This window comes from Atractosteus spatula, chromosome 3 (assembly GCF_055471065.1).
Source record: "Atractosteus spatula isolate fAtrSpa1 chromosome 3, fAtrSpa1.hap1, whole genome shotgun sequence".
NCBI lineage: Eukaryota > Metazoa > Chordata > Actinopteri > Semionotiformes > Lepisosteidae > Atractosteus > Atractosteus spatula.
In genome coordinates this window covers 50,232,104-50,255,292 of record NC_142708.1, presented here as the reverse complement: position 1 = coordinate 50,255,292, position 23,189 = coordinate 50,232,104, and the positions used below count along the sequence as shown (strand labels likewise).

The following is a 23,189-nucleotide window of genomic DNA, read 5'->3' as shown; positions in this document are numbered from 1 at the left end:
TGTTTATTTTCTTTACAGGAACCTCCCGATATTAATGGCAAAATCATAGGATATGACGTAAAATTAATAAGAGGAAAAGACGTTGAATCCAGAAGCTTTCAGATTAATGGGACAAATAAAATGATTTTGTTGCAAAAAGATCAAGACTGGACTGTAGAGGTTTCTGTGGTTAATTCAGAAGGGAAATCGCCTAAAGCATCTCTGGTCATTCCAAGAGCCAATCAACGTGGTATGCTTTAATATTGCTATTATTAACTCTTTTCTTATTAACTTATTTATAGAGTAAATATTTGCTTGAATCGCATAGGACTAATTAATAACCTTTCTGTATCTAAGGTATTTTATGATCCAAATAGCTACTTATGTACAGTATGTAATTTGTAATATTAGGACTATAATAAAGGCAGTTTCCATGTGCTTTTAGGTACCATGCCAGCTGCAAAATATGGTCTTAAACTGGATTTTGAGCGATTTCTTAATGTGTGGATCTGTCTCAGCATCCCCAATCACATGCATTCATCAGAAACATCAGTAGAAGGCTTGGCACGATGAGTGTTCTGTGCTGCCTTGTTACTGACAGTGTGTCTCATGCTGTTCCTCTTTTGAGCAGAAATGTACTCAGTTGCAGTTCTTGAGACAGATGCACCTGCATGTTAGTAATTTCTTTAAAACTGCCACTTACATCACAACAGTTTGCAGATATCATCTAAAAGCACATATGGAAACCTTTAAGTCTGTAAGGTAGTAAAAACTCCAGTTGTTGCATATGCAATACTGTATGTATTTTTGATTTTTGTCCATAATTCATAATGATTTTTCTAGTTCCCTCTTTCAGAAGTATAAAATTAAAATGAACAGTGATGTATTTGCCATCATCAGACCTTACTTGTTCTCATTGAAATGATATAGACCCGTAGAATGATCTGACTCCTATATTTTACAATTTCTTTGTATTCCATAAACAACAGGGTCAGTTTTTTTGCAGTTACTGGTTGTACTTGTTCACTTGAAGTGCTAGTCCGTGACACAGGAGAACCAATACTGAAATGGGCGTTCTTTTCTTCTCTGTCACCTTTTAATGGCTGGAACATACAAAACGGGCATTATGAAGTTGCAGGGTAACAAAAACAGGATGTAGCGTGTATTAATTTACAAATACAGAGTTGGTACAGTAAGATGTAGTGTGTTCCATAGCAAACAACCATCATATTAAGTCATTTATGTGGTTCTGCAGCACAAGTCTTAATTTCCTAGTTTTTCCCCCATTCGTACAGTATCTGCTCTGTTCTGTGGGCTAACGTCCAGGATCCGCAATGTTTTATTAGAGCTACCAGGTGTGGAAGATGTGGGATGTTCTTCCCAGCACGGGAGGCTGCAGGTCACGTGGAAGCCGCCCTCCAGGGTTACCCCAGGCAGAGTAGCCGAGTACGTGATCGAGGTCGAGTGCATGAGCACCAAGACTGTGAGCTGGCAGCGAGAGAACTCCTTCACCAACCAGGCGTTTGTGACAGGTAGGCATGAAGAACTCCAGTCCGTACTTTTAATTCAATTCAATTTCAATTCAAGATGCTTTATTGGCATGACTGATGAGTACGATCAGTGTTGCCAAAGCAAATAAATTGCTATTATCAAACTTTACTTGTTCTCATTCAAATGAAATAGACTCATAGACTGATCTGATCTGACTCCCAATATAACACAATGAAAGACAAAATTATATCAATCAAGAAGTCAGTGCAACGGTGCTACAGCAGGATAAGGGAGAGGATAGCTACGATACATTGTTTGAAAGAGTTATTGCAGCGGGGATGAAAGATTTCCTGTGTCTATCAGTATTACATCTGGGGACACAGAGGCATTTCCCAGATGGGAAAAGTGTGAAGTTGCAGAGGAGGGGGTGAGAGACACAATCTAAAATTCACTTTGCTTTCTGCGCCACCCTTTGTTTGTAGAGGATATTTAAGGCAATTTGATTTGTCCCAATTAATTTGCTGCTTATTTTGACTAATTTTCTCAGCCTATTAAAATCAAAGGTACTGATGTTACTAAACCAACAGTCTGTAACCAGCAAGTGAGACAGTATGTTAAGACACTTTCAATAAAAGTCTATTAATAAAATGTTGGAATGGTTCTATCTAGCTTGAAAGAACTCAGACTAGTTCAGTTCAGACTTGGAAGTAGTTCAGTCATTGAGGCCCGAGAATGAATGAAAAACATGAAAGAAATGTGGCACTCCAGGACTGAGACATCATTTACTCCCCCTTCACAATAGTGGCAGTGGTTCATCTTGCACAGCGGACGTGAGAATTCCAGCTGCAGAAAGACCCACAAACTTTATCAAACAGTCAAAAGTAGTTCAAGAGTTTGGTACTGTTTTATCTTCATAATGGATTCGCCCTTTGTGAAGCTTTACAGGGTTCTGAACTAGTGGCAGTTAGTCACAATTTTTCTCCCAACATTATTTAAATATTTCTCCTTTACAATGTGTGATGCAGATGTCAAATGACAAGTACAAACGCAGTTCATTATCCTTAGAAAGACCTACAAATACCACAGATACAAGGCAATTGTGCTACATTATTTGTCTATCAATGGCATTACGCAGTATTTAGGATTGAATATTACAATTATACTCTTATGCATGAAATAGCACAGAAATTCAAATTTGAAAAGGCAGAAACAAATTTCACTTTATAAAGTTGCCTGCTAGGATTTTTTTGTAATTCCCTTGTGTAATACTGTGGAAAGTGATGTTTATTTTGTCTCATATGTAAGTAAACTTAAAATTTGTTTTTGTTGAATCACTTCATGTCAACACATAAGATGTTCTTATGCGAAATCTTTGATGCTATGGTACCATACAGAAATCCTTGACACAATACAAATTTCTGTAAATTCTGTACTACATTCAAATAAATAAAAATATATAAATATAAAGAATATATATAAAGAGTTTGCTGAACCCAGTGGGTCACAGACCTCTCGCAGTTATTGCCTGAAAGGAACATGCAACCAAATACTAACTTGTACTTAATATGAATGTCTCAGTACGTACAATCACTTGAAATCACAAGAGTTGGGCACAAAGTTTTGGTTTTAATATGAATAAATGTATACATGGAATTTCCCAAAAATAAAAGGTATATTATACTTATCATTCATATTAATCTCGCAATGACTAATACAAATTGCTTGACTGTAAAGCAAAACAAAACAGTTGAGACTTTGCTGTCCCAAGACACTTGGAGGGCACTGTGCCACATTAAGATAAGTGCATTTATGCCAGAGAGCAGGAGACACTTCTTCACACAGAGGGAGGTGGGTGTCTGGAAGAAATTGCCCAGGCATGTTGTTAGAGCCGATTTGTCTTACTATTGTCAAAGGAACCACTGGATTCAAGTGAATGTGGGATTTATAAGCTACTAGCAAGCAGATATGCACTGTGTAGGTCTAATTACTTCATCTTCTTTGTAACCTTTCTTGTATCGTGATTGTGCTTCAGGAGATCTTCAGCCTCTCAAACGCTACCACATATCTGTGTTTCCAATGTACGGGAACATTGCAGGAACAGCCCGCTCAGTAGAAGCATATCTTAAACAAGGACGTAAGTGTTCACTCTTTTTATAGAATAAATACATTTTTTATTTTAGTTTGTTCAGGCCCATAGGCTTGTGACATTCAGCTTAACATGGCTGATTTTGTTTACAGTTTTTACACAGGATTTTAAATTCTCTTCTCACATTTTACCATTTTTTTTAAATTTCACATTTCTTAAAGGGACCTACACTGGTACACCACAGTTTTGCTTGTTTTACGTTGGTAAAAAAAAAGGTGAGAGGATTAAAATGGGACTTTTCTTAGGTAAGGTTTGCCAAAATAGCAACATACTTATTAGCAAGGTACAGAATGCCATTCATATTAATTTAATAATTCTGTTTTGAAGAATTATTTTATTCAGACAAGATGACAGAATTTACTATAAGAATTCTATGAAACTTATTAAACTCAGGTGCTACAGTATTGTTTTTAATTTAAAAAATCAATTTTTTGGCGGTTTAGCTCCTTCTGTGGGTCCTTCCGTCTTTGCAAAGAAAAGAGGAAAAAATGAAGTTGAACTGCAGTGGGAAAGGATACCACTGGAAAGTCAGAATGGATTCATTACCAATTACACCATATTCTATAAATCTGAAGGCAGGCTTGAAAAATGTAAGTAAGGAACTTTTGTGAATGTCTGTATAATCAATCTTTTAAGAGTGTGTGTCATCATACGTCTAAATTTCCCTTTTATGTAATGCAAAATAGTTCCAGTAATTTCTGGTTTTACTTCTTTGCATCAAAACAAACTTAAATTTAACATTACCATTTAAAAAAAGCAAGATTTTTCTAGAGCATGAAGAATTCATTGAGCACTGCTGTTTTTAGAATCAGTGCTGAGGAGTAAACTGATCTGTGCAATTAGTCTTCCTTGATGTGTTGAAAGAAGAGAATCATTATCTCTACAAGTAATTAACAGATTTTAATATTTTGTATTTTTCAGCAATAGTAGTGAGTCCCGAAACCCACATGTACACAATAAGGTCTCTGGCTAGTAACAGCATGTATGTGGTACATGTTATGGTATCTACTGAAGCAGGCTCCAGAAATGGCACAGACTTCACGTTTACCACTATGAAGTATGGTATGTAACTTTTAATAGTTCTGTAATAAAAATAATCCCAAAAAAAGAAAAACGTATACAAATTGTAAATTATTCAACACGTTTCTTAGTTGTTTAAAAATGTTTTTATTCATGTAAAAATTACTCTTCTGAAATATGTTTAAGGTCTTTGTATGTTTTACCGTGAAGATGAATTTCACAGGATATTAATGTGTAAAAAGGCATTCATTAAGGCAACCTTTTTTAACCAATTAAAAGTTCAGACTGAAGACTCAATAGAGACTTTCCAGAGTTACATGCAATGTGTTGTTGCATAACCTGTGATTACAGCTAGTATTTTGTTGGAAACAATGTTTGGGAAAGGCTGCAATGATGGTCTCCATTCTAAATATATTATATTATCATTAGTTATTTATCCTTCCAACAGGTTTTGATTGCATGTTCATTTTTAAACAGAAGCTATATCTGTAGCCCCTTACAACACCTTCCTATTTATGTCTTTTATCCTGGCCAGCTGGGGCTTTCCTGTACAGATCTGCAGATTTTTTTTTCAGCTCAAAGCAGTAATTAAGACAGCATATAGTTTTTAATACCAGCGACGGAGAAACACTGGGTTGTGTAATACCACTTCTCTGTTTCATATTTAGCACCTGGAGACATTGAAGCTGTTGTGGTACCCATTTGCATTGGCTTCCTGTTTCTGACTGTGCTGATTGTGCTCTTGTGCATTAATAAGAAGGAAACGTGAGTAAAAAGCTTATAATGTTTTACCACTTCGTCTTTTAATTTTACCCTTCACTCATTTCTCTCCAAGCAACATTTTTCTTGTTATTTTATACAGTAAATAAGGGACATCTGCAAGTAAAATGAGTTTGCCATGAGTTACTGTGAGAACTGCAGGAGCAGTGGAATGATTCGGTTCTCTTATGCTGTAGTAAAACCAGGATTTAGAAAATGATGAATGGAAAACTGAGCAGTTTTCACTGTCATATTCAAAGAACTTAAACCATATTTAAGGTTAGACTGTAATCTACTTTGTGATCTTGCATGGGACTAGACCAGACTAGTGTCCTTCTGAGAAAGGAGTGAGTAATTCGATCAAATAATCTTATCATGCATTTGGATATAGTTTTGTACATCCAGAAAACATCATACTGGATGCAGTGTATTACATTAGACTTTTTGGAGTCAAATGTTCACAGAACTCATTAAACATTTTCTTTATACGTGGCATTCAACCACATTAAGTAAACCAGCCTTTTTAAACTTAAAGGATATACAGTAAGACGTCTGAAGTAGGAACAAACTTGGCCTTGTGACCACTTAAGAAAGTCCATAATTAGCCTTCTTAAACTATCAATGTTGAATTCAACAAGAGTACAACAAACAAAATCCTGGAGGCGGGTTAATTCTTCACCATATGTCATGCTTATAAATTGCAAAACTTTTGAAATGCGTTTCACTACATGGGAGCAAATGGGTATAGCCTGCCAAGAAGTGAAATATTATTGGAAGCTTGTGAAAGAATTGTAGATATTTGTTATGTTTCCGTCTCTGCAGTGTACATTAGTTCATTCTTTCTTAGCTCGTACCTTTCTTGTGTGCTGTGCACTGATTCTACAAAGAACTGAAAAGATACTGAAATGTGCCAAATAAACTACAAAACAGAAACGCATTTCAGATCATATGCATTTCCATGAAACGGGCATCATTAATTAACAAGAACAATACCAGGTGCACCACTTGTGTGCAGTATGTATTAGTATTGAAGCCTTTCCTGTTAGTACACAGCCCAGTCATTAAGCAGGGAGGTTAGTGAAGTGTGAAGGATTATTGATTTTGAGAGCTACAGTTGCTTTTCCACAACTTTATTCCAGAGGCCTTTTGATAGCTCCTTGATACCCATAGTTGACTCTTTGAGAGTAAAAGTGGAGGGTAATTAGCGTGTTGTGTGATACACTGGAGCTATTTTACAATTACTTAGTATTTGCTTCTTGTCCAACCTCTTTTCTAGATTTTCATTTGTTGCTCATCAAAATGTTTGAGCTTTTGGTTGTCACCTGGAGATTGTGTGTTACAATGTTTAAGATGAAATAAATTCTGATTAGTTTCTATTTCAGGCCGTTAGGCATTACTTTAGAATGGATGTGTAGACTTTCTCTTGGCACTGTATATGGACATACCCTGAATTGTCAAAAAAGCAGGATTGCAAACTGAATTTCCAACCAGTGTTTTAGGAGTTCAGCCTCCACTAGTGAACTCATCAGTAAGACATATGATGGAGCTATGACACTTAACATTTGTCAACAAGACGTTTTGTATAAAATCTATTGTAACTTGTGTTTTCTCTTGGTTAGCTTGTTTGTAAGACATAGGGTTAGTCTGCGAAATATTTCTTAATTAAATATGTTTGCTAAATATACTGATGGAAAAAAGAAACACCACCTCCTCTTCCACACTCTGGCGCTCCCATCTTCATGGAACAGGCTGATGAGTGACTTATCCGTGAAGAGGACCTGATGCCACTGCTGACAAGTCCATTGCAGCCTCTTTCTGGCCCAAGCCAGTCAGGTGTGACGTCTAGGAGGTGTGAGCAGAGGGCCTCTGACGGGTCGTCTTGCTCTAAGGCCAGCAGCATGGAGCCTTACTGTCCTGTCACTGTTGCAGACACTGTGTCTGACAGCTGTTTCAGGAACAGTACAGGTGGCAGATCTGAAAAAATCTCTCAGATGGACCAGTCTGATGCATCGGTCCTGCTCTGGTGTGGTCACTCGAGGGTGACCTGATCTTGGACAGTCATCTGTCCCGCCAGTCTGCTGAAACTTTCTCTGCAGTCAGGACACAGTGGAGCGGCTTAATCCATAGTGTCTGGCAATGCTGGCACATGACATGCCTGCCTGCATCATGCCAATGGCCCTCTCACTTGCTTCTAGTGACATTCGGGGCATTATGGAATTCACAGAAAACTGACTAAGTGTGGCCTTTTTCTTGCAGTGACCTAAGCTTTGAATTAAGGCCTTTTTAAAGGTCACCTGATCAGGCATTGTTTCACCTGGACCTTGTTGGTTAAAAGTGCACCTAATGAGCTTTCGTTGCAATGCCTCACTGCACAAGCTGTATTGCTGGTCAGAGGGCTTAAAACAAATTGACAACTTTTTGTGAAAGTACATAAGATGTAACTATGGTATTCTCTTTCCAGAAAATGTTGCATTTCTTTTTTCCATCCGTATATATATAGTTTGTTCCTGTTAGTATAATTATTTTTGGATTATAATAAGGATAATTTTAAAAGCATTTTCTACAGCATTTACATATTTATATATGAATTAAAGGAAACCCTTTTCACATTGACCATTCCTGAACATGTATAATATAATCTTCATCTTTTACCAAAATTTAACTTATTATTTTATGAATTACTAAAGGTGCACCAAATTATTACATTTATCTAGTGAATTAGTTTAAACCAACTTATAAGCAACTAGTTTTCATCTATTTAATGTCACCATAAGCTTATCACAATATTTAAATTAATATAATATTTTATAGTATAGTGTTTAATATTATGTAATATACTGTGGTAGTGAAGCTCTTGATAGGTTTCTAATAGAATGATTTAAATATATTATATGCCTTTTAATATATTCTCCTAATTTATATCTTATAAACAAAGCACAACCAATAATGCCTAGTGTATAAAATGACCATAAAGCTGACTCGACAACTTATGTTGCACATTGTTGATTCCTCTGATTAGACATTGGCAGTTGACCTAGCTTTAGAAAACTGTTACTCATAAAATAGAGAACATCCACATATTTTTCAGTCCATTTGCCTATTTCATTTACACATTTCAGGGTATATACTGTATGTGGTGCTTATTAATTAATTTCTAGGATGTCCTTGCTTCAATTACATTTATGATTAAAAACATTGAAATGCCTTTTTTATGACTGTAATATCGTTGCTTAATACTAGTTGAATTTAATTCAAAAAGGAAAGTTTTTATCTACGCGTTGTATTTTGTTTTACTGTATATCATTATGATTAAAGAACGAGTAATGTAAACTCTAAATAGTAAAAGTGATTTGATAATATATTTTTACATGCAGGATCAAGAAACATATTTGGCCTCAGGTGCCTGATCCCTCTAACAGTACTATTGGAAACTGGTCTCCAGATTCTCCAACACAGGTACGGTTATATCTGTATACACAGAAAAAAATTCACCAATGTCGTTCTTCTTTGCAGTGGTTACAGAGGTATTGCGTGGAATTTCTAATGCTAATGAAATTAGGGGCAGTAGAGCTTGCCTGGCTTGGAAAAGAGGTAGCAGAGAAAATTTCATTCTTCAGCTGAAGGACTCTTTTGCATAAAGTGCACATTGCCGTAATGCAAATGATTACCTCAACTGCACCAGAGTATTAAGATTTAACTGTATGTTGGGTATTATATAAACATGTTCACATGCGATTTTTTTAGTTCATATTGTTTTGACACTGCTCTTCCAGCATAACCCACCAAAAGAACAGATGTGCCCAGAAGGCAGCTTGATAGACGTCAGTGTGGTGGAAATAGACGCATATGATAAGAAATCTATGGGCGAGGAGGACAAGACCTCGTTGTCACTGCGGAAGGGGAAGTACCTGTCAGAAGAGCACAGCAGCGGGATCGGGGGCTCGTCCTGCATGTCCTCCCCGCGGCAGAGCGTCTCTGACAGCGACGAGGGGGACTCGGGGCAGACCATCTCCAGCGCAGTGCAGTACTCCACCGTGGTGGCCAGTGGGTACAAGGGTCAGGTGCCCGCTGCCCCAGTCTTTGCCAGGTCCGAGTCCACCCAGCCCCTTCTCGACTCCGAGGAGCGGCCAGACGACCAGCACTTCTATGGGAACTTGAGAGAAGGGGAAAGCGAGCGACTGCCGACCACTGCCAGCCAGGCCGAGGAGTATCCCAGCAGGCCGTATTTCAAAAGGGCCGGAACGGTCAACGACACGCGGCCTGTGAAACTGCATCAGATTGAGATCGCAGGCCACAGTTCTGGCCCTTTAGGGTTTTGCCCAGCCGAAGAGGGAAATAGACTGGAGCAGCCTGGTGAAAATTCTTCGCCACTGGCCAAGGATAGGTCCTGTGATGCAGTAAAAGGTTTTACTCCAAAAGTAGAAAAAAGTGTACCAAAGAGCTACATGCCACAGCAGAATGGTTACAGACCTCAGTGAAGCATACTGACCCCTACAACCTTACCTTGAGGACCTGATTCACAGTGCAGCAAAGAGCTACGGAATGGTTGCAGATCTCACTGAAGAACACTGATCCCACAAAACCATAAGGGCTTGACTTTTTTTTAGTCACTTCCATGGTGCCTGTGTTTAAAATAAAAACTATACATTTTACCCAAACTACAGTATAATCCTACATGTGGACTGTGTAGCAAAATCTACTGAATTCTTTCTTCTAGGAGTTCAATTTAAAATTTCATGGTGATTGTTGTGAAGAAGCATCCTTGTTGAGTGTGTCAGTGGTGAACAACCAGGTTTATTTTCAAGAGTGAAATGTTTTTTCTAGACAAAGCTGCTGTACCCAAGTAGCCCAGTTGGTTAGGGCAAGGTCATTGAAACTTTTATTTCTGATTTTTTTTTTATTTTCTATGAATGTAATATCTCTCACAGTGCACAAACAGAAGTATTTGCACTATTCAAGAAATTGCATAGCAAAGGTAATGTCCTGTACTCTTCAAAGAAAAGCAAAGAAGACCTGGATTTATAAATAAGGAGGTACTTTCCTAATTAGCCTTAATGTTGTAAAATGGTCATTCTATAAAACTGGATTTAGTTTGAAGGATTATGGACATTGACATAACGAGCTGATGATTCTGTGTTTGGTACATTAATGAATACTGTTATGACTGTTAAATGCATTTTACTTTTTAATTTAAAACAAGAGTTTTGCTCATTGTAGTTAAGAATTAACCTTTGATTTAATACAGTATTTTCAAGGCTGACAGAAAGCTTACCTTCTTGTATTGACTTTCATAATCAGTCAGTAAAATGTCAATTTTACATATACCTGACTAAAAAATAATGTACTTTTGATATGTTTTTAATTGGCCACTATATAAAAATCCCACATTGTACAAGCATATACTGTTGGAGTGTGTATTATGTAATTTATGAGCAATTTGACATCATCATGGATCATTGTTTGCACAATCCATGGGACAATTTCAGATTTGTGGTTATAAAATTCTGGTTTGCACTGCGTCTAAATAGAAACTTGTAAAACTTAAATGTAACTAAAATGTTTAAGATCAATCATTTTAAGCAAGTGTCTTAAATCCAGATGTTCTACAAAAAGGGTGAGATCTTTGAGATGTGTACATGATACTGAATTATAAATTAAATTAGGTTAAAACTGACTAAAACAGTTAAACAGGCCAGATTTTGCAGATATAATACTTGGGATGCTCTGGCCTGAATAATTTGTACATTTAGATTGACAGTTTTGGTTACCTCAGAAATACTGAAATAACTTTTTCCATCAATATTATGTACTGTCAATTTTAAAAATAATTTTAAAAAAGTTTTGCATTTTGTAAGCCTTAACCAGGCTGAAAGATGTCAAGCTGTGTTATTCACAAAGGGGATGTAGGAGGTAAAGAGAGTATCTGAAGTGCAATGCAAAAATCATTTTTGTGCAGAACTTTTGTTACCAATGTTTGCTTTAGTAAATCTATACCAGACGAAGGGAGAAAATTAGCCTACAGTGCCACGTGTTTTGACTACGATGCATCTCTGCAAGTCCAGTAGGCCTGTTTTCATGCAAACTGTCGCTGTGTAAGGCAACCGTTCCCTTAATCATTTCTAATGTCTGGATTCTTAGTGCATCTCACACTTGGGGACCTGACATTTACTTCCTGTGGATTTTTACATTAGCCTTATATGTATTGGTGTAAGATAAACAAGAAAGGATCGAGTTATCAAGGTATACTAGCACAGCTCTTGAGAGTTAAGAACTGTGAATGTCAGTAATCATAGATGCCTTTCTGATAGGTCATTTCTATAGCATTGTATCCTGTATTCGATAATGATTCATATAGTAAGCTATTATGACAACCTAGTTTGTCTGTTTTTTCCTTTTTATTGTAGTTTGTCCATTTTCAGGTTGTCTTTTCTGTTTTAAAAAACACTAATTTTACTGCTTTAACCAAAAATATCTGATGATATAATTGTTAATCATTAAGTATTTTGTAGCTTTTGTTCTACTGCATGTGTTGCAGTATTATACACACCTAGTGCATGTCTAAAATACATCTGAAGTATTTTTATGAAGCTCAATGACTATGTAAAATAAAGTGTACAAATATACAGTATATGCAGCCATGTTTGCTTTTTTATTTCTCTGATGTTCCATGTCATATATCTGTGGTTTTTTGTAAGGTGGTTTTTTGCAATTAATGTAAAATTCAGAAAGAATTTTAAGAATACAAGAATACAAGAACCTTTATATCCCAGTAAGTATTCCCTTGAAGAATATTCTTATAATGAATATTAATTATGATAAGGAAGTGCATTGCTGCCATCAAGAAAAAAACTTTAATATGGTATCTTTTATTACAAGAAAAGTCTCATAATTACAAGGTAGTACATTATCTCATAATTACAAGATCCTAACATTCATGTGAGTGTATGAACAACCTAGATTACATTTTGCACTGACAGCACCTGGAAACTACCAATAGCACAGCTATATTCTTGCAAAACAATTATAAAACAGTATAGTTAAAACAAGTTTATTAGATTTTTAACTTCTAATTTATGCTTTCTTAAGAATAATCCCTGTCAAGTGCATTTAAAAACATCAATTTTTGGCAAATATTTTCCTTTTTAGTTGCTTTCACTTTCTTAGCAGTTCAGTACTGCCTTAATTCCATGGGAATTGACATACTGGGCCCTGAATCAAAGTAAATTAAGTTTTGTCCTGTTGCATCAAACATGCAATCACATCAAGAAAGGTAACAACACATCTTACCCAGTAACCACTACACAAGCATTGGAGAACATGGCACAAGCATTGCTGGGCTAAGTGACAAACCGCTTCCCTAGCTCTGCTGTATGAGGTAAAAAAACAATAATGGGCAATAAGGAGTAAAGAACAATAATGCAGGAAGCACTAACAAACCTATCGAAGAGCTTCAGTGCTAACTGGTATGTCATGTGCTTGAAAGTTCCTAATTACCAAATTATATACATGTGCAGGTGCCATTAAGTCCATTTTATCTCCCAAAGCACAAAATTAAATTATTCATTTTTAACTTCTGCTTTCATTCAAGGACCTCCTAAATCTTCTTCAGCCACTATGGCCATTTGTTAAAGAAAGTCCACTTCCACCACACTTCCCAGAGGCTTACCCAACCCCTCTCCCTGGCCGAGACCTCTGACTAGATAGTGGGTTTGAAACACGAACTGGGAGTGGAAGTGGAAACTGTGGAAGTACATTTCAAATCGTAAAACAGAGCACTTTTTTACTCGAAGGGTTGTGGGAGTGTGAAGCAAGCTACCCATCACTGTAGCCGAATATAACACCTTTACTTCTTTTGAGAAACAGCTGGATGAGAGCCTTGGATCAAGCTACCACATGAGTTGCATGGACTCCTCTCGTTTATGTAACCCTTCTTATGTTCTTATGTAATGAACTAGGGCTTAATGGTTGGTTAAGACCGTTAATGAAAAGCTAATTCAAGAGCTCTAGCTTTACACTGCCATATAATGGGCTTTAACTGAATTTAAACCTGTTCCATCATCTCAAATTGAACAAATTTCACAGCTCGATGACTGTGTTAATAGGGAAATGATGCAAAATATACCCCTCGTTTTAAAGAGATGTGCAGCTGCAAGAGAATCATAATCTTCTGGATTACGTAAATCACTGTTACATAAACATCAGAAAAAAAATGCTGCTAAATTTGATTAAAACATTAAAAAAGGGACTTTGTAAGACTTTCTGTCAAGTGATGGGTACAATTATACAGTATAGCCCTGATTTAGTTCATACACTGAAGAAAAGTGCATAATTTGATGGGTACAGATGAATTTCTTGTGTTTATGTACCACATGAAAGGTGGTATATTTGCTTGGGAAGACTACGATGGAAAAAGTGATGTTAGTCACTAGGCATTTGGACATTAGACTGTATTTAGATATGTACACCATTAGAGGGCAATGTTGCACAGAACATTTGTTATTAATTTTTCCCCACATACTGTATATTTCATTAAACAGTATCTGAATATAATTTCAATTTTGTGTTTTAAATTTACAGAATTCGTTTTTCTAGAAAAATAGAACATATGCACATGTACACATTTATAAGGTGCAAGTGATGCAAGTAAGTACAGTAAATTTTGCAAAATTATACATCTAAATCTATATTACAAAAATAAATTCCTGGAAAGAAAAAATACAAAGCTAAAAAAGTCATATTTTAAACGAGTAAATTCTTAAATAAATGAGGACTACAATACAACTCAAAATCCCACAAATCTGTTCTATTTGTTCTTAAGGAAGGCATTTTTAAATTAAACATCATTTGACATTAAATAGCATTACAGATGGAAACATTTTTGATTATGTAGCTCTTGTTTCATTGAAAGTGATATATGGCTGGATGCTGATGTCACTTACTGTTCTTCTGTTAAGCTGTTTTTCAGTGTGTTTGATATCTGACTCTAAAAAAGCGCACACATGCTTTTCTGTATTCGTGCACTCTTTATTGTTAAAAATGTCCTTGATCTGGGCTGCATGGAAATAATCACTTTTAAGAGGTGTTTGTGATAAAACATCTTTAAGGCATAGATCTTCACCTTCAAGCTCATTTATGGAGGGAGGATCAACAGCATATGGGATAAGAACTGTGTTTTCCACATGCTCACTTACTGGTGGATTCTTAAATTCTTCTGGCATGCTCCAATTCACAACCTTTAAGTCGCCAATCAAGAAATCTTCATCGGGTTTCAGGATGTTCCTGTTTTGTTGTTTCTGAAAATGGGGAATATTTCATATTTAGTATTTATATAAATAAGTGCTTTGTGTTATGCTTCCAAATTGTAAGCTTATTTTGTTCGCAAACACTGTTAAGCACTTAAATATATGTAACCATTACTTATGTTTCAATTTAATAATGAAGTGATCGTCTTTGACCATGAGATGGCGCGCATCTCCACAAATTAGATTTTTTTGTTCCGTTTTTTTTCCTTAGGGCACTGGAAATAAAAATGAGGTTTGGGGAATTATGTTATTTGATGATAACATTAGTCAGTTGAAGTTTCAGCTTTCGGGTTAATTTTTGTAAAACATTTTTTAAATCTTTAATTTTAAAAACTTTCCATGTCTGCATTTGTCTAAGGTAACTTCCTGTGGTATTAAGTTTAATGGAGAATGACTATAGAAACAAGGGAAGGTTCATTAATGCTTGTTTGTATTTTGTCAAATGTAGAAAACAAAAGGAATGCTGAAGAGAACCAATGTTTTACCTCACAGGTGTAATTCAAAAGCCACTTTCCAAGGGTGCTGCTGGAAGGGTTTGGGATTTCGAAGAAAGTTTTCTTTATAAAGCTATATATTGGAAAGGAAATATTATCAATTTCAACAGATGTTCATCATCTCCAATGTTTTGGTTCTAGTATTGGTTCCTGTTGTTTATAAATTATAACTTCTCTATATAATATAAATAGACTGGGTAAAATAAATTTACAACCAACTGCCAACACTGCTTTAGTGTACTAACATTTCAACAGGAAACAACCATCACACTTAAGGAAATTAAAAATGTGAATGAGCCTGGTACTTTACAGAGAAATTTAAATATATATATATTGGTGTTTATTTGTTCTAGTATAGAGACAATAAAAATGAGACATCATGTAATAAATAGGGAAGGAGAAGACAATTTTGTCCATATTATTTCTTAATTGGTGACAGGTTTTACCAAACATCAAAGCACAGAAATTCCATGCGATGTCTTTTTGGGGGAGGTTGTGGGAATGTACGTTGCACCTCTTTAATAGCTGCAGAGGGTAGCGACATTAATCTGCAAGATGACACAGCTGATGACTGTGGAGAGCAATCAGACTTTGGGATGGTAAGACTTGGAATGTAGTAGCAGCTGGTTACAAGTCATCTTCGTGTCCCACCAGAAACCGCATCTTGTCCGTCAGATCGTGTCAGGACAACCGATACTTTTAACTGACCACCCTCATTCTGCTACTAACAGCTGTTATCACAGAGGGTAAGCCAGGGCTTTAATCTTCGAAACCAGCACAACTAGTTCCAGCTGGCCAGAGTTACAACAAATGCAGTCGTCACAAGTCAGAGCAGGCCACTCATTGATAGAGCAGACTGAAAATGTCTAGCAAACTATGGGTTGCAGTATTGGTATGCCTTATAATGGCCAAGTTCTTGCTCCAAATAACAGCAAATGGAGGTGACCTGCATCACAAAGGATGAGTAGGTGACATTTTCTCTGATCAATTCAGGGTTTTTCAGAGCTTTGTTGATGAGCAGTTCTTTGTGTTTGGACGACAGGGAGAGTATTAGGCACAAGAGGTTCACCCACTTAATGCACCAGTGAAGTGCTGGAACCAGCTGAACACATGTGGCAACCATTAAGTGACGGTGGATCCACAACACAACAGAGCGGGCAGAGAAGTGAGATACTGCATCACCATCACTTCGGGAAGGCCAGACCGTTGAAGCATACAGCGGAGGTCTTACTCTTTCAAAAAGTGTCAAGGGGTCAGTAATAACCAAGTAGTCAGGGCCTGAGTTTACTGTTTCATCCAGAGGATGGCACCACTTACAGCAAAATCACCTTGGTGACCTTACTGGGGAAATGGTTGTTAATTCTGGTCCAGCAGGAATACTTTCTGGTCCACAAACAAGACTTGCAGTTGCAACCTGGGTTTCCTTGGAGCTGTACTGCCCGGGCCCAGACTTGCTTAATTTCCCAGACCAGGAAAGATCAGGTGACAAACTGTTAAAGTTTCTGCCTGATGGCAACACTGCTGGTTACACAAGCATTCAGCCAATATCAACCCAATGGAAAACTTCCTAAGAATTACTTACGAATGATTTCACTCACACAAATTGCACTTTCATTGCCTGTCAGTAGCTTTTGGAAAATATAGAAATGGTGGAAAACATAATACTGAAATCACTATAGAGCACTGCAGATTTCTAACAAAAACATTGTTCTAGATACTTACCATGCTTTGAACAAGATGAAGATGATCCCCATAAAGAAAAGAAGGATTATTACTGAAACAGTTGTATTTATTGCATCTTTTGTTGCTGAAAATATAATATGAATACATTTAGAAGCTTTTAATGCAAATAAGACCTATATAAATATCCACAATACATATTACAACTTATTATTTTAGTAAGAAAAACTTTCTGAAAAAAAATATGACTTTTCATAGACATCCATCCAATCATCCATTCACTTTTCAAATTTTTTTCCTAAGCTTCATCTAATGCAGTGTGGCATGTGAGTCAGAGCCTATCATTAGACATGAGTAATTTACTGTAGTAGATTAGGTGGGTAGCTGTGTCAGCATGCGTAGGCTGCAAAGGAACAAGTAATATGGAATAAAACTATTACTTGTTCATTAGTAATTTACTGTACAATTAACATTTTTTCCAGCAAGCAGAGTCAAGCAAGAGCACTGAGGAGTTTTTTTAACTGTAAATGATTTCTTAAATTGTGGTCCCCAGACTCCAGGCACTCTGCAATGCTACAGAAGTCAGAGGTACCAAGTCACTTAGTCATGTCTAAGACTAAAAAAAACTAGGCTCACAAATGTTTCTTCCTAATAGGTTTGTTGTTACTATGTGCACTTCCAGAGCAGGATAAAGATTCCAGCTACTAACAAGAACAGTAAACTAAATCCTAATTCCACCTTTGGAGCCTGAACTCACTTACAAACTCTCAAAATTGTATTTGTTCTCTAGTTTTCTAGCAACAAAGGCTTTAGTGGATCGGGTCTTCCAATCAAAAGACAACAAAACTGTGCAATACCATTCTATAACCTGAGAGGCAGCTAATAACCACCTGCTGAGTGGCATCACACAGGAGGCCAGCTAATTAGTGTTCCCTTTGTCTACCCGAAAATGTAGTGCCCTCATTGGAACAGTTAGAAGAAACTGCTAACTTTAGATCAGGGTTTATAATGGGTAGAGGCTTCTCAAACTGATGACCCAAAATATATCCCTTCTATAACCCTACTCCACATTCGGTCACATCTTGTACTTAAAAAAAATTAACCGTATCTTAAGAATGAAACATTCCAGTACTTACAGAAAAGTGGAGTTTTGAAAGTATGCTTATTGCTTGTAGAATTTCCTCCATTTGTAATTGCCACCACCCAGACCGTGTACTTAGTGTTTGGTGTCAGATTCGTAAATTTGTACTCCAGTTCCCTTGAGTGAACTGTTTGAGCTGTGTGAAATGAAACATTCACACATTTAATCAACTATCTATGGACCACTTAAACATGCACCTTGTCACACTGTGATAACCTTTCACGCATACTGAAGAAGCTCATATTTAGGTTCATCATCAGTCATGTTTGTTTGGTCTTACTGATCCAAGGATCTTATCCTGCCATTTCTGAAGGATCCCAAGGAATTTGTCTTTATAAAAGCTAGCGGGTATTTCTAATCAATAAAAAGCCTCTATTTTGTACTTTTAACTTCGAAGTTCTTGTCTATTAATCCTCCTATTACTAAGCAATAAATATTTCAAATTACATATTCAGTTACTGCTGAGGTACAAAGGTAAAGGTTAAAGGCACCCAGCTGCAATTTACTTAAGAGAGTCTCTTCTTTTCAGTACATTCTTACTTTGTGTCTCTTCTGCACTGTGCAGGATAACAAGGTAGTTTTTGATGAAACCATTTCTTTCTTCTTTGTTAATCTCTTTCCATTTAACAATCGCCGAGTTTTTCGTCAGCCCTCCTAATGTCACATTAGGGCCAATCCTAGGAGCTAGAATTAGAAATTGAAATAAATGAATGCAACACAGACAATTTACATTTTCAGAGCATTTGTTTAACTTCTGTGTAGAAATAAATTAGTGTCAAAGAAAAGTATTTTTGTCATACACAAGATTCAACAAGTTGCATTACATAACTCATAAAACACTGAGCAAACTAAAAGACGAGAAACTGACCACTTTGTGTAAGTTAGGAAGCATTTCTAAGCATTTCCTGCTGCCCAAGAACAGCTGAAGACATCACTATCTGCAGAGTGAGGCAGTGGTCTGGTACAAATGCCTCTCGCAAACAAAAGGAACAAGAAATGATCTTCAAGCTAGATACTGTAGAACCATTGCGAATGTATAATTCATTGCGACACCATAGCGCATCAAGAACAGACATTTCTATACAGCTCCTAGTTTACTGCTTTGTTTTCATGTCTTTCAGTTCTTATACAGTTCTGCCCAAAACAACCTGTAAGTATTTTTTTAATAGAACAACAAAAATTTTCTTTTCTTTTTCACACTTAGATCCTGTAGATAGCACTTCAAACTTTTTCAACTGCTAACTTAAATGTTTCTTCCTCCTTACCTCCTTCTTTAAGGTATGCTTGTTCTGATGTTGGAGCCCCAGGAATTCCCTCATAAATAGGGTATACAGTAATGTTATAACATTTCAGGGGCTCCAATTCACCTGTGAAAGAAATGGAATGGATGTAATTTTTTGTGTCATGATGGCCAAATGTTATCACTGACCCTTAAGAATTTTGCCAGTAAAGTATGACTGAAACATCAAGAAATTGTTCATTACAAAGGTCTGGAAAAAAAAATCGAGCACGAAACAAGATGGGCCCAATGGAATGTGTGCACTTCATAGCTATGTGTTTTTTTTTACTCAGGTTATCTGCTGTCACTCCCTATCTTTTGGATGAGTACAAACTTTTAGACTTGAACTAAAGATTTCTAAAGAAAGCTGTGACCTCAGCTCTTGCTTTAGATCAGCACGATGCCCTGCTGAGAAATCTAAGTCATGCTGCATTAAACAACCCTATATCTCACCCTTTAAGGAAATCTTGAGAATTGTGTTATTAATCCGCTGCCAGTGTATTTGGAAAGGGTGTGTATCCAAACACCACTGAATCACGTATTCAGTTACTGGCATTTTGGGAGTTTCCCATTCAACACAGAGCTCATTCCCCTCAGGTGTGATTGTGACTCCTCTAACTGCTGGGAAGTCTAAAATAAAAAAACAGAAATAAGGGTAATTTTGTGGGAAATAACGTTAATACAACAAATCCCTCTTTAATTGAAATATTTAAAGTCAGTACACAATCAAACGATGCACATCCATATATTTTTAATTTAAAAACTCAACAGACCTAAACTTCCAGGTATATTAATATCAGTCCTCCACACTCCCAGAAGCACATCTGTAAAAACCAGTAATGTTTTTTACAGATGTGCATATGAATCAAAACCATGAAGTAATGGTAGGCTGTGGAGTCATGATAGCTCTCCCTTTAAACTCAATTCCAAGTGCTTTATTTGGCTTTATTATCTCTTTTAATAAGAAAATATATATTAAATTCAAAGTACAAAATAATTTGCAAAATCATATTTACCAACAACCATACCTTCTTGACCAACAGCAGGGATTCTAAGGCTGCTTTTGGGTGAATTACCAACTAAGTTGTAAGCCAGAACTGTCACCTCATATTCTTCACCAGATAGAAACAAGGTTTCATTTAGGTTGGTTGAGTTAATCATTTTTTTCAAAGCTTGTTTGTTTGTTGGCATGTAGTGTACTCGATATCCAAGTATAATTCCATGAGCATCACTAACATCTAGAGGCTGTAAACAAAAAATATCAAAATCAAAGACTACATTTTAACAATATAAGAAAAGGTATCAAATGAGTGCCATTTAGCTTGGTTGGTTGTTAGCAGCTAACTGGTCCAAAGATCCCATTCAGATATTTCCTGATTACAGTATCAGCTCATTTCTTAAAGACCAAAGAGATTAATCTCTTTCAACCTGTCAGTATAGAACATTCCTTGAAGCCCATGAATGTATCTGGTCGATTTTCTTTGAAATGATTGAAGCAGAGTAATTATGCTTTTTAACGTAAAAACCAAAATTGCATACAATATTATAAAAAAGCTCAAATAAACTGAACAATTCTAATACAATTCACCTTGATGTTTTTTTTTAAATAATACCTAATACCTTAACTTTAGGAATTAAATAAGAAAGTACTGTAGTAATTACCTTCCACATGAGGAGCACCTTTCTTTGCTTCTGTGAGTCTGGTGCCTGGGTTATTTGCCAGATGTTCAGAGCTTTAGATGGTGCTAGTAGAAAGAAATTAAGCTCCAATCACACTTAAGTTAAAAGTTCTACAGTATCTTCTTCCATTATTATTTAAAAGATGTAAGGGACAAATGTAATAAATCAATATTGCTCTATGTTGTATAAGTAATGCAACCAACTTTTAATCAGATGTGTCAATTACATTATGACTAATAATTCTATATCATGTCAACATTTATCTCAGAATAGAACAAACAACAACAGCCATTTTCTACAAATACAGCAAAATAAATATAATAGCTAAAGTATGAAAGAGAGTTTCAAGACAGGATTTGAAAGTGCTGACTTGTAAGACCTATTATGGGCTGGGAGTTCCCTACACTCCCTTGGAGAGACAGAACATAAAAACTCAGAGCTCAGGCTCTCCTATGCAGAGTCTCATACTATGAGGTGATAGAACAACAGAGTACAAAGGATACAAACCATCTGTAAGTACACAGGGAATGATCAGTTCACTGATGCCCATGGTATTCAAGACCTTAAAGGTGAGCAGCAGTATTTTGAACCACATTCTGAAATCTGCAGGCAGCCAGTGTATGGAAGCCATACAGGTGGTATATGCTCATGCATTTTAGTTTTAATCGAGAATTTTGCAACTTGTTAGAAATATGTTTGGAATAACCATCAAGCACTAAAATGCAATAATCAAGTTGGAAAACACACATCAGCGTTAGATTTTATGCATCAGATAGTGAAAGATGGGAATGGATACAAGACAAAAAAAGGCAACTTCACAACTTTCAAAAGCATAGTTCCTAACCTGAGTACCAGGACCATCGGTAGTCAAACTGAAGATGACATTTGCAGTGTTATAAAGAGAGTCAATTAGCATAACATTAGTAAAATACTGTATTGCATTTATTTTAACATCTTCTAAGCAGTGTGACAAAGCAGAGAGTGGTACATTAACATTAGGCTTATGCAAAAACAAAAGTGTCATCAGCAAAGAAGTTCATCTTAAGCTAATGGACAAATATAGATGCTAAAAATGTCACCAAGAACACAGCCCTTTGGGACTCCATATGTGACGACATTTGTAGAAAAGGAACAATGCACAATTTAAACAAAGGCAACGGAACATTTTTTTTAGCAGTTAGCCATTATTTAAACCACAACAAATGTCATACAATAATGCTAACAACCTATTGAAGTGGGACACATATCAGCACATATTCAAGGTTATAGTGTTAGCACCCCATAAGCATTGAATAAGTATTGGAATATGTTAACTATACAGCTCTGTATTGGTCACCAAACAGCTTCAAGGTCTGCTGAAGTACAATAAGAACCAACTTGTAGAAACAATAGTAAATGTTCAACAGTAAAAAAACACTGATGAATTTCAAAGAACAGGAAACAAACCAAACTGTGCTACATGAGACTATACTGTATAAAAAGGATTAAAAAAAATGTTGTCAGTCTGTCTGTTCTGAGGGCAAACCCAACTCTGCGTTATCTTGTGCTCAATGAGCACCGGGCGCCATATAAATGGCTGACCCTGCGTTCTGACCCCAAGCTTCTCTCCCTGTTGTGTCTCATAGAGAGCAAGTTGGGGTATGCGAAAAGACAAATTCCTAATGCAAGAAATTGTATATGGCTAATAAAGTGATCTAAATCTCTAAATCTCCTGCTCCCCTGTTGAAAAATTACCTACAACACTATTATACTCAGCAATACAATGTTGTCTATATTTTCAAAGGCAGCACTGAGCTCTAGCAGGATAAGAATGGGGAAAAACAACAGAGTCAGCAACCATCAGCACATATTTAGTCACATAACAAGATAACAGCTGTGTCTGTAGTCTGTGCAGAGGCGTACTTACCATCTTCAAGTGTCTGCCCCAGTCTCTCAGCACTCCAGTCGCTCCAGTGCTCAGAGGCAGCACAGGAAATGGAAACACTGTAGTTCCTGAATGGCTGCAGATCTTTTATTTCATACATGGAGCTTGCACTGCCCGTGCCCATCATTACATTCTCTGAAACCTGTTATTTATGTGGAAAAAGGAGAAATGTCTTCAGAAATCTCTGCACTGTAAATTTAACCTTATCCTTTAAGGATATGTTATTAACCAGCTGCCAGTTAAGCTAATTTTCATGAAACAGAAGCAAAGAAAAAGGAGAGCTAGGTGTACAAG

General features: G+C 36.5%; 2 protein-coding genes across 5 annotated transcripts in view; one reads left to right on the top strand and one right to left on the bottom strand.

The window, feature by feature from the left end:
• The window catches only part of LOC148837900 (interleukin-6 receptor subunit beta-like), a 36,273-nt gene extending 24,250 nt beyond the window's left edge, over positions 1-12,023 (top strand). For both annotated transcript variants that reach the window (XM_088910373.1, XM_088910374.1), the window contains 8 exons: positions 19-229; positions 1,326-1,511; positions 3,503-3,604; positions 4,060-4,206; positions 4,538-4,678; positions 5,305-5,401; positions 8,770-8,851; positions 9,169-12,023. In XM_088910373.1, coding sequence (XP_088766499.1) covers positions 19-229; positions 1,326-1,511; positions 3,503-3,604; positions 4,060-4,206; positions 4,538-4,678; positions 5,305-5,401; positions 8,770-8,851; positions 9,169-9,873 — 1,671 coding nt within the window. In that variant the 3' untranslated portion in view covers positions 9,874-12,023. The remainder of the gene's footprint in view (positions 1-18; positions 230-1,325; positions 1,512-3,502; positions 3,605-4,059; positions 4,207-4,537; positions 4,679-5,304; positions 5,402-8,769; positions 8,852-9,168) is intronic.
• LOC148837899 (interleukin-6 receptor subunit beta) overlaps positions 9,304-23,189 on the bottom strand; it is a 27,991-nt gene continuing 14,105 nt past the window's right edge. For 2 of the 3 annotated variants that reach the window (XM_088910376.1, XM_088910377.1), the window contains 10 exons: positions 22,878-23,037; positions 20,954-21,036; positions 20,320-20,536; positions 19,745-19,921; positions 19,278-19,379; positions 18,553-18,696; positions 18,008-18,148; positions 16,914-16,998; positions 15,183-15,264; positions 12,241-14,688 (listed from right to left, as the gene is read on the bottom strand). In XM_088910376.1, coding sequence (XP_088766502.1) covers positions 14,278-14,688; positions 15,183-15,264; positions 16,914-16,998; positions 18,008-18,148; positions 18,553-18,696; positions 19,278-19,379; positions 19,745-19,921; positions 20,320-20,536; positions 20,954-21,036; positions 22,878-23,037 — 1,602 coding nt within the window. In that variant the 3' untranslated portion in view covers positions 12,241-14,277. Of the gene's footprint in view, positions 9,549-12,240; positions 14,689-15,182; positions 15,265-16,913; positions 16,999-18,007; positions 18,149-18,552; positions 18,697-19,277; positions 19,380-19,744; positions 19,922-20,319; positions 20,537-20,953; positions 21,037-22,877; positions 23,038-23,189 lie in introns of those variants that run through there. The other variant, XM_088910378.1, reaches the window with a different exon arrangement.